Source organism: Botryllus schlosseri, chromosome 6 (genome assembly GCF_051294905.1).
Source record: "Botryllus schlosseri isolate E-star chromosome 6, Bs_hap1, whole genome shotgun sequence".
Taxonomy (NCBI): domain Eukaryota; kingdom Metazoa; phylum Chordata; class Ascidiacea; order Stolidobranchia; family Styelidae; genus Botryllus; species Botryllus schlosseri.
Genome location: NC_137241.1, coordinates 3,910,832 through 3,922,275, shown reverse-complemented (window position 1 = coordinate 3,922,275; position 11,444 = coordinate 3,910,832). Strand labels below are relative to the sequence as shown.

General features: G+C 41.3%; 1 protein-coding gene across 4 annotated transcripts; it reads right to left on the bottom strand.

Annotated features, from left to right (window-relative positions):
• Positions 1–1,199: 1,199 nt before the first annotated feature.
• LOC145440955 (uncharacterized) lies at positions 1,200–5,853 on the bottom strand. Of its 4 annotated transcripts, none has more exons than XM_080318748.1 (9): positions 5,726–5,853; positions 5,315–5,553; positions 4,884–5,092; positions 4,770–4,823; positions 4,612–4,677; positions 3,824–3,994; positions 3,655–3,745; positions 3,238–3,291; positions 1,200–3,001 (listed from the first exon to the last, which is right to left on the bottom strand). In XM_080318748.1, exons 5-9 carry the CDS (start codon positions 4,658–4,660, stop codon positions 2,941–2,943), a joined length of 426 nt encoding a protein of 141 aa, XP_080174874.1. In that variant the 5' UTR covers positions 4,661–4,677; positions 4,770–4,823; positions 4,884–5,092; positions 5,315–5,553; positions 5,726–5,853; the 3' UTR covers positions 1,200–2,940. The 4 variants fall into 4 exon arrangements, with proteins under 4 accessions (XP_080174874.1, XP_080174872.1, XP_080174875.1 ...); XM_080318749.1 differs by lacking the exon at positions 5,726–5,853 and adding an exon at positions 4,203–4,416 and having other exon boundaries at positions 1,201–3,001; positions 5,315–5,718; XM_080318746.1 differs by lacking the exon at positions 5,726–5,853 and having other exon boundaries at positions 5,315–5,718.
• Between the last annotated feature and the right edge of the window lie 5,591 nt (positions 5,854–11,444).

Genomic DNA, 11,444 nt, shown 5'->3' with positions numbered 1-11,444 from the left:
ACTTCTGGATCTTTATCCAGTATGCTGAAATTCGGTGCACGTGCAGTGAACGGAATATCAATACAATGCTGGTTGAATAGACACATATTAATCAAAGTTCCATGTAGTCGGCACTATTCTAGAAAGTAGCAGTTGAACATATTTATGACAATGCTCATAGGGGTGGAGCGAAAATGGATATTGAGGGGAACCCTGCTATCAATCACAGTTGCGTGCAAGTGGTGCAACATTGATTAGGCTCAACAAAATGAGCATGATACATATTTTCCATTTTCTGGTGATGCGTCGTGTGTTCACTTTTTGGCTATAACCACAGCATAGCCAAACTGTCAAAACGTCAACGTGCCTAAGTTAAAAGACGTAACCAGTCGAGAAAACTATAATGATGAGTTGACGTAGCATGTAGGCTATCAATAAAGGATCTGTTGATCTGCCGCAACCTAAAATCTCATCTTGGGGCTTCTTCGATACATGCACTATATTAACTGATGTTCCCCATGACCACTGATCAGCATCATTACCCGTAGCGGATTCGTATCGCTGACCTTTCTTTGCCAAAATGGGCGGGATTCGCAAGTCCAACGCTAGGCACCTTTACGCCTTACCCCAAATATCACTTCCCGTGTCTCGTAACCATAGTCATATCATATTCGTAACCGAATCGATTGGAGCCAGCGAACGCGGGTTATGGTGGTCATGGGGAACATTGCTTGATACTATATGGTGCGGTTATGGAAGAAGTGCTGATGTGTCCTGTGTGCCTCAGGGCTATGGCTATCCATTTGAATTGAAATCCGTTCAGCATACGAAGACCCCTGCAGCATTCCACTGTAAATCCCACTATAACGGTATATGATACCAACTTGTCACGTTTGTGATATAAACATTGTTCCAAACTGCCTGACATCAATATAAAATGATCTAATCTGATTTGCCAAGCTATACATCAGAAGAACGGCCAGTATCCTTCAACAAACAGCACAACAGTTATCAGCACTGTTGACTTCAGCCTACCCCCTAGCTGGCTTGGATATCTGTCTTAACAAAGCGCACGCTGGAGGGGAAATCCCCTCAAGTCACAGTTTTGAAACCGACTTCAGCCTGAGGGGTGTAGCTTAAGCCCGACGACGGGCCTAAGTCGACTATTTGAAACCCACCCTAAATCGCGCAAAGAGCGAAAAGAAATCGAAAAATGTTGGAAAAAGTTTCAAATAAATACGCTATGATTTATGTTCATCATGGTTGTAATGACTCGAGTCAATTCGTGTATTGACTCGACTTGTTATCGAGTCGTTGCACATGACTCGGACCAAGTAATATGACTCGAGACTGGGTCTACCAAGACAGGCATTTCATTGCAATTTCGAAGAATAGTAAAGTTATCACGCTAATATTATTTCGTCTATCAATACTAGTAGGGCCTACTTGAAAATGCTACCTGAAACTGTTAAAAGTGACGAAAATGAGAATATTATGAATGAGAAGCATTCGATATCACCGAGTAGAGTTGTGAAAAGTGGGTCTCACATGACAGTAACTCGAAACTGAAAAGTCCACACAATGACTTGGACTCGAGTCAAAACACTATGACTCGCACTCGACAGTCTACTCAGTGACTTGAACTCGGACTTGACTCGGTGCTGAATTGAAAATGACTCGACTTGACTCGAGTCAAAACTAAAAAAGTGAGATTGACTTGTGACTCGTAACCTTATGACTTGGATACAACCCTGATGTTCATTTGCAAAATAATTTCGGGTTCTTTTCAAGCTCAGCCCTTCTCCAATTAGGCGGTTTAGGGTGCCCCGGTTACGGTCCTGCACAAAATGAATGAATCGAAGACGAATGCTCGCGCAAACTACGCTGTTTAGCGATGAGTCAGCTGGTAACTGTTCTGTACTTGTCGCTCGCATGTCGTCAAATGACACGTCTTGAACTTTAAGTCAAATCGAACATGTTTCCAGCCCTAGTGTTACCTCAAGAAGTTCTGAATCAGTTTAAAATTTGATTTTTTATTTATTTCATCAATAGGACAAGGCTTTTACATTGAATCTTGAATTTAAGGTATAAAATTGTAATTTACCTGGCGGACCGGCAGGAATGTCGTCGCGGACCGGCGGTTGAGAACCACTGGTCTAGATAGACAGGACATTAGTAATGGAGAAGCAGGGATACTTGAAGAAACACTTGGCAGCAAGCTAATGGCAAGATATTAATACATAACAAATGAAGAAACTGCGTAGCCTGTGTTAGCACCATCACAAGTAAAATCTTTAAACACTTTACCAATTTACGATACTGTAGGGTTACCATATTTTGGGAATCTGAAAAGAGGACACTTAATAAAAATTTCCGGACTTACAATACAGCAGTAACATCCGGTAAAATTGGTAAACATATTGCGAGTTTGTAAATTGTTGACTGTAAGAAGAAGGTCATCTTTCCGACTCGATTTCTGAATTACACACTTTCTATGAATATTCATTTAGATGACTAAAACAAAAGGTCGTTTTTCTGGCACAACTCCTGTAAGACCCACCTAACCGGTACTTGAGCTTGCTTTATCGCAGTTAAATTTAACATACATCTACGCAACATTTTCAAAACGTGGACAATGACATTTGGGCGTCCTGCTAGGACACTTTAAAAAAGTAATCCTCTTTCAAAGGGGACATATGGTAACCCTACGATACTGACAAATAAAGAAATGCAAAACTGCGTAGCCGATGTCAGCGAAATCACTTATTTACAGGTTTCCTAAGTACAAATATAAATGAGCAAAGGTAGCAGTAATGTCATGCTTGGTTAAATGCAGGCAATTACACCAGTACATATACAGATGGTGCCTGGATGTCCGCTGTTCACCTTATAAGGTGGCACTTGGATGTAAGAACTGTATGACGTCTTCTTTGAGACTATTAAACGTAACTTTCAAGCTCACTAGTCCACCTCTTTCTTCTCAAATGAGCAGCAGCTCATCAAAGCACACCATTTATCATACCTGAAATCAAGAAGTCACAGTTGGTAAGTCAGAAATAGATGACTAGCTAGCACTATATCACATCAATTTAATGTACAAGAGCTGTGTTGGAACAGCTAAACAAAAAAAAAACAGAATCACATGTTGAGAATATGTAAGAAATGGTGTTGTGGGATCAACAGTGTTAAATTCCCCACTATTTCAATCTGGATGATTTCACGAGTCCCATTAAAACCAAGTTTGAAAAATGCATATACCTCATCCACGGCGAATTCTTCACTAGTGCGTCCATCCTGTGGTCTTGATGATTGCTGCAAGAAGTTCATTGTTATATTCTAGGTCATGGTAGGACAGTAAACCTATACGAAGAACTTGTAATAAGAATCCAATGTATTTAATCCTGTTCAGCAGAATTACTTTAGACAAGCAAGCACCACGCCATTACTATCCAGAAGGCATATAAACAAAGGAGAGTAGATCACAGAACAGAGGGTATAAATACAAAGCAAGGCACACGAGAAAATGATGATTGGCGGTAATTACTAAATAAGATATGACACCAACATGAATGCGCGATCATAACATTAATTGTTATTTAATGCACCAGCACCTATGACTGATTTTTTTTTTATAGTCGAGGGATATCAGAATGATTAACCAACAGCAAACTGTACCTTCTTGAGATAATGAGGGTAGGACTTGAAGACTTCACCGATGTGCGTTTCTCTTTCTCCGTTACTTTGCTGTGGGTCTTTCTGCATATAGCTACAAGAAGATAGGGTTGGAGCTAAGTTAATTACACCTTGTACTGTCTGGGAGCGTTTCTCCAACTTCAATACTCACATATCAGAAGGCTATAGATCATTTCATGGTCTTTGACGCGATGCTTATGCTTTCCTTTTTGTCCGTCTTTGGAATACTGAGCAAGTAGAAACTTGGTTGAAATTTTGTCCAACACGCCTCGAATTGTGGCGGTCACAGTTTGTCCACCAACCAACGACAAATATACGATACCTGGAAAACCAAGAAATCCACAAAAAATTATAAAAACAGGTGGCAACAGCACTCTGTCAAATTATATCATGACCAATTCTAGTTGTAACAGTATTTTTACAGTGAATGAAAAACTACACCGAGAGTCATTTAACTTGGTCAGCTGGGAAAAATGTTAGCAATTGTATATCGAAAATCAATGGGTTTGGTAATTATAACAGCTACTTACTGCGGCATATTTTGCTCCCCCTGCTGAAGTTCCTCATCTATGCCTTTTAATTCATCCACACTAGTTGCAGGTTTCTTGATTAAATACTCAAAATTCTGCGTGCTTGACTGCGATTGCATACGCTTTCCAACATCTTGTCGAACGAGATACGCTTGATTTTCATCTACTTTCTCCGAGATAGTTCGAACACAAATCAAGATTTTCTTCATGATTTCTAAATAAAATTAAAAGTCATCTATACCGCACATTTGACAAACGTACATTAAAATCATCAATTATTGTGTAACGACATGGCCATGAATGTCTCAAAGCTCGACCCCTTATAATATAAATTTGAGTTCTGGGAAGCGTAATATGTAAAAGTGAATCAAATGCCACTTCCTATAGAAATATGAATCTCAGAACATACCGTCATCCGAATAGCCGTTTCGCCTGTGGAATACACTGTCGGTAGACATTTCGAACGAAGAGCAACCTAAAATAAATAAATAATAATTGATAATGAATATTTGATAATTTTACAAAGCAAGTCAACATCTCAGTCTGAGAAGAAAATGTTGAACAAACCTTCCAAAGTTGTCTCTACTTGGTGCCTCTCGGGACGTCTTGGTGTTGAGGTGACTATAGAAAGAAATACATAGTCACCTATCGAATTATTTTTCAAATTGTAATTCAACAGACCTGCCCGCTTTTTCTTGGATAGGAACTGCGAAGTTCGCTTCGAAGTTGAGGCAGACACAATGAAACATCAGATAACATAATTGTTGGGCGGTCATCCGTGAACGAGCTCTCATAGGGAGTTGAATCAGAAAGAGTGGCAGGAACAGCCGTTTCTGCATGCAATGGAGTGACATCCTCAAATTGATCCAACATTGTACTGTTACGGCCATCTGTTGATAGAGTAATTCATGTATTAAAGCAGGCATGAGAATGATGAAATGTTGACTTGGACTGGGAGCTATTGTAAGAATGAGCAGAAGATTTCATCTTATTTATTGGCTGGGAGAAAAGAGCTTGATTCGAAAATTGACATCACACAAACATTATGATGCCAATACCATGTGATTCATGAAACTCAAATCCAAAACTGAATAAAATCAAACACTAATTACTTGATACTGGTCTATTAATATCTTCAAACTGTAAAATTTCATCGTTTTTGTTAGTTCAAGCCTGCTTGATTAACCTGGTCGCAGCAGTCCATCTCCTTCTGTAAGCAACGGTAATCGGTGTCTTTTTCGACATTTAGGCATACTGAACTATAGCTGCTTCAATAGAGTAGAAAATTAATGAACCTATTAGAGTCCACGGTTTGCTGTGTGCATGTCACGACCTCATGATCAATAGAAATCTGCATTCTACCAAACACTAATATTTTTGACATGTTCACAAGGAACACTGATTGGTGATGGTCAGACATGTCATTGTGGATAAGGAAGCATACTTGCACATGCCATCAATTAATAAGGAACAGATGAATACTATACTCGAGAAATCACGCATGTACCTACGGCTGACGATACGACCGACAGAAAACTACGGTCTATCAAGTAACCGTATGCCTGAACTATGTTTTTATACGAAGTATAATTATAAATTAGCATGCAAAGTTCAGTTTACGGCACTCCGCTATAGCTATATGTTCTTGCTTCAACATCAGTTAACCGCGATTAATCCGCGAACTCGACTACGCACCGCACCCTCAACTACAACCAGTAGAAGCGGAGTTATGTGAGTTTTTCGTTGATAATCGCGGATTATCCACCGAACAAGGATACTCCGAAGATTATCATCGAAAAACTCACATAACTCCGCTTCTACTGGTCGGAATTGACTCAAATTTGTTTTGCAACGTCTTTGAAGACTGCTCAACAATTTCACGGGGTTGGCAGAAAAATTTGGAATTTTTTTTTTAAATTTTCCATAATAATCTTTACTTGGATCTGCGGAGTCCTATACTTGTTAGAATCGAGTGAAATTTGGTGAGCAAGGTTTTCTACTGCAACCTGACGATTCAAGAGGCGACCGGCTTGAATCGAGAAAAAAAAGTTATTTTTGAACAGCCCTTGCACAATGAATGAAAAGTAATAGAACATAACATAAAAGGACAGACGACAAAATGAGATAGCATATGTAACGGAGGGCGCAGTCGACAGGCCTATATCATATCGCGGCGCAGCTCTCAAGCTCTGACTAGTATTTATTCAGTACAATCACTATAGTGCGTGTCGCGGGGTGTTTTATTTATGCGCTTTTGATCCGAAGCAAAGAAGTGATCGAAATATTCGGGACAGTGACCGCAGTGAAACTTATATTAAACTTGACAATCACTAGTTCCCGCATTCTAGACCAGATGGCAATGAGGCCATGGCCAATAGCCATGCTTTATATTCCTCAACCTCCGTTATCATATCGAACGCATCTTGCCGGCGACGGCGTTATTGGTTGTGAAATTCGAGATAGGTGCGTAGGCCTATACCGGCGTCCACGTGACCGGGTCGGAGCGTCCGATCAGATCACGTTCTCCCGGAAAACAGGTTCTCAAATTAGTTTCTCTCATTGGAGGATCATATCACCTCTAGGCCACTACACAAAATGTAAATAGCGACAAGAAACTCACAAAGATGCCGAATTACAATAATTTTACCAAGTGCCTTGTAGCTCAGGATGAAGTGCGGACGAGAGTGGGAGTGTGAATGCTCGATCGCTTGCGTGTGTGATTATCTCTTACTACTATCTCTCTCTCTAGTAGTTTCCCTAAACGCATGAGCGATCTCGTCTTCTCGTTGTTGTGATTGTGCGACGTGCGTGCATGTATGTATGTATGTATTAGCACCCACGTCTTGTGAGTTATTGGAGCAATAGGGATTAGGCTAGTCCAGTGGTTCCCAACCTTTTTCGACTCATCGCCCCCTTTTCAAACTCCACACCGATAATCGCCCCCCAAATATTGGGAACCGAAAAATGGGCATACAGACTGAAATCACCGGCGAGTTGACTAAGAAAAAAGGTCAATTTTCCGGCTCGACCTCGAAATTACACTTTCCAGCTAGATTTTGGTGAGTTGACTAACAAAAAAGGTGATTTCTCCGACTTGATTCCAAAAGGACCGTAACAGCACTTCGTCAGTCCCCCCCCCCCCAATACGATGGTCTTGACCCCCTCCTCCACAGGGTGATAAAGCAAACTTCTGCACCCCTCAGACTCAACTCCCACGATACCTCTTTACCGCTACTTCTCAGTACAAATTGTTGGACTCTTTAGTTAGCGGGTCTAATTCGCGCATAGCGCGAAAAATTTCTATCATTCATGATTGAATCGATCAATGTGATCGGGAATTGCATTATATATTGCTGTCAATTTTTATCCTCTCTCTGCTCATATGTATTCAGATTAACCGGTAAATCTGAGTGAGGTGTCTTGGAAAATGTAGGGCCCGTAAATAATAATTGAACATATTCGGGCGGACCCGTGGGTATAATGACTTCGATACGTAATGATTTCGATACGTAATGACATTTCGTGGCCTGTCTGCTATGTCAAAAGATATTCAAATCGCCCATACGTCTAAACTAAAAGACGCACACGATTTCAAATTGGTATTTCTGCACTGGCAATTATTTTTTCTCTGCGAGATGGCATTTTTTTGTGGGGTTCTGATTTCCAGGACAGTAACATTTGGCGCCAGCCATTTAGGCGCCTACGGACAATTAAATATATATGTATATCGCATATATATATCGAAGTCGGTCAGCAGAAAGGCAGTCCTTTTCCGCCAAGGTTTTCTCGTTCTGGCACACTTCTCGGAGTCGCATGTTACATGGCCTGAAACTTCATATGTTTTGGTGCGTCATGGTATGATAATGGCTGACGCCGAGATGCCCATTTCTATAACTCATGCGTATTATTTCTTGGCGGAATGGTACCCCATAAGTAAGAAATAAGTGACCACGAAATGGCGCGCAGCGCGAAATTTTTTTGTAAAAGTTGCCCAAATTTCCAAAATAATACTCTATAATTAAGGTTAATTCAGGAAAAAATTGTGGGCCCCTTCGAGCTCTGGCCGCCCATCCCAATTAGGGCTTTGGGTGTGGCAGTTACGGTCATGGACGCCAATATTGCCATTTCAACGCGCCATCGCCCCCCTATCGCCCCCTTCGTCCATTTTCGCCCCCCTATCGCCCCCTTGGCTATTTTCGCCCCCCTGGACCGATAAATCGCCCCCTGGGGGGCGATATCGCCCACGTTGGGAACCACTGGGCTAGTCGATGCAACTGTTCTTTTGTATTTCAGTTTGATCATTTATTACGGTATTTAACCTATGAATAAATGCAAAGTTGCACATTGCGCAGCAATGGCCAATACGCTAGCGGCTTGCTCTGTTTCTCACCTGCTCCCAGACGGCATGGTTGCTTCACAATACCAAACTCCGTTACAATCCAACAGTCGATCGAGGATGATTTTGGGGGGTTCCAGGGCGGCCACGAGCAGAATAGAATTTATATTTTCGCAATCAGTAGGCTACCGCGGTAGCTTTCAATTGATACCCGTTTTGTCAAATTTCGCGTTCGGCAATCGGGTCAAAAAATTCCGTCAATTGCCTTTAGTAATATCTGCCAGGGTTGTAACCAAGTCACAAAGCTCCGAGTCACAAGTCATTCCCACTTTTATGAGTCAAGTCCGAGTCAAGTCCGAGTTCAAGTCATCGAGCAGAGGTTCGAGTCCGAGTCATGGTATTATGACTCGAGTCCGAGTCCAAGTCATTGTGTTGACTGCTCAGTTTCCAGTTAAAGTCTGTTTAAACCTACTCTTATAACTCTGTTTGGTGATATCGAATGGTTCGCACTTATAATATATACTACTTTTCCTCACTTTTAACAGTTTCTGGTCGCATTTTCAAGTACCAGTACCAATAGACGTAATCCCAATAGGGTGGTTACTTTACAGTTCGTCGAAATTACAATGAAATGTCGGTCTCGGCCGGCTGAGTCTCGAGTCATATGACTTGCTTCGAGTCATCCGCAATGACTCGAGTCCAAGTCGAGTCAATACACAGATTGACTCGAGTCGAGTCATTTCCGTATTTTGAGAAATTGACTCGAGTCAAGTCGAGTCATCAAAAAATCGTGACTCGAGTCGAGTCATTACAACCCTGATATCTGCTTCTTAAGAAGATCTCACCAGGAGAACAGGATTCCAGGTTAAGTATAGCCAACCAGCTAAACCTATAATAGGCCTACTATGGTTAGCTACACCTCTACTCCCAGGAACATAATATCTCTGCAGCCGGAAGTACAGAAGAACCACTTGAATAGCTCGTAGAAGTAGAAATATTTCGTCACCTACCAACTCTGAGTCGGCAATAATAATAATTGCGTAGGGATGGTGTGAACCTCTGAAAGGTTCAGGTTCGTGTGAACGCGAACCTTTTTGAAAGGTTCTGTGTGAACACGAACGTGAACCTCGTGACGTCATATTGCTAATTCCAACCCTATCTTCCAATGAAGTGATAGCCTATATTAATGTACATTGTACACGATGCCTAGCGAAGACTCGGTCCACATAATGCCACAATGCTGAAGTACATATCGGCGTTTTAAACGTTGCTAAATGTATCAACCGCGGTAATCAAAGGATATAATAATTGCATAAAATCAATGCATTCCGTCGCTTTGCCAACAATTTCGACGAGGACTTACCAAGGAATATAAGCTTACGCCTGAACGGTCTTAGCCAGACCAGACGGTGTGTTCGGAGTCTGAGTATTGCTACATTGATATTGAGCAGAGTGTACAACGGGTTTCTATACTCGCTACCGAAACCACAAACAACAACAAGATATGCAGCAGTAGCAAGCGCCTTAATCGTACGGTAAATATATGAAGTCAAGATTGACCCCGTACGCCCGTTCGATTTTTTTACATCAGAAGACGATATGAATGTCATTGATTGGTTGAATAAGCATCATTCGCTGACTACGTATATATCGCTCGTGATGTTGTGTGATTGCGGGTCAAGCTCACAGCAGAGAGTCACTAAATATTCACAAACGGAAAGCTGGTTATTCCGAGAAAATTTTTGCAACAAAACAAGTAAAACTTTTAAGGTTGTCGAGGTGCATGGTGCATGCTCGTTTAGCGTTGATTTTTTATGCTGCCAGCACCATGCATGAAGTGACCCGCAGTTGAAATGCAATAAGTTTGAGTCAAAGATCTTATAATGGAGTGAAAATTACAATTTACCAAAAGGTTCACAGTGCAGAACCTACCAAGGTTCTGTTGTGAACGCGAACCTCTAAATTTCCGAGGTTCACACACAGAACGCGAACGTGAACCTCACGTTCATACCATCCCTAATAATTGGTGGTTTCTTCTCAAAATTTATTCACGGGCTCCTTGTATTGGTTTATTAGCAATTTTTATCAGTTCATTACACCACGAAAATGCCATACAAAAAGAGAAAGGAAGATGTCGAAGCGACTTGGAGTAGTCTTTTGAATCAGACATCCAACTTGGCCTATTTAGGCGATGTAAAGAGGAGGCATGCACACTGAACGAAAAGTCAAAGAAGATAGTATCGAAAAAAGCAAGCGACAAAAAATGGTGTGGCATGTCATGGAAGACGAGATCGATAGGCCAGGTATCTTGAGGATGGAACAGTATTTATTTAGTAGTAATTGCTGGTATTTCGACTTGAATGTGGACATGCATGATAGAGCTATGATCTTTTCGGTCGAACATATGATATTTGGACGACGTGGACGCGCGTATGTTGTTCTCCTGCGCTTTTGAGTCCGAGGTAATGAAGTCATCGAAATATTCGGGGCAATGACCGCACTGGAACTGAAACAAAGTTGGTGTGGCCCGTACGAAGCGTTCCTGCTCGAAACCTAGGTCAGTTGACGTTGGTCAAGTTGCAAGCTTGTAACTTAGTCGCTCTACCACAGCTCCGTACATATATACAATTCACCTACGATTTATCTCGCTATTTTGATTGCATTTAATTTTTTCGTTATTTTGTTGCCCAACTTTCCGCTGTTCAGCCCGTAACAGTTCAGTGTTCAACTTCTTTATAAAACGAGAATCAACTTATTACTGCATAGCTTTTGCACTCCATCAATAAAGTTGACCGAATGAACATTGTAGCACATAGAATCTTATCACTGTGTGTTATATTTCGATTGCGATTCTAATTCAATAAAACTGTCTGCCTGTATATCATCATTCCCTGATCACCATCTCA

What these genes read in the sequence shown, in the direction of transcription:
- LOC145440955 (XM_080318748.1), bottom strand. Translation starts at nt 4,660, where the DNA reads ATGTCTACCGACAGTGTATTCCACAGGCGAAACGGCTATTCGGATGAC. An exon ending in GATCTATAGCCTTCTGATAT is followed by an intron (nt 3,746 to 3,823) that starts GTGAGTATTGAA and finishes ATCTTCTTGTAG; the next exon opens with CTATATGCAGAAAGACCCAC. An exon ending in AAGAATTCGCCGTGGATGAG is followed by an intron (nt 3,002 to 3,237) that starts GTATATGCATTT and finishes TCTTGATTTCAG; the next exon opens with GTATGATAAATGGTGTGCTT.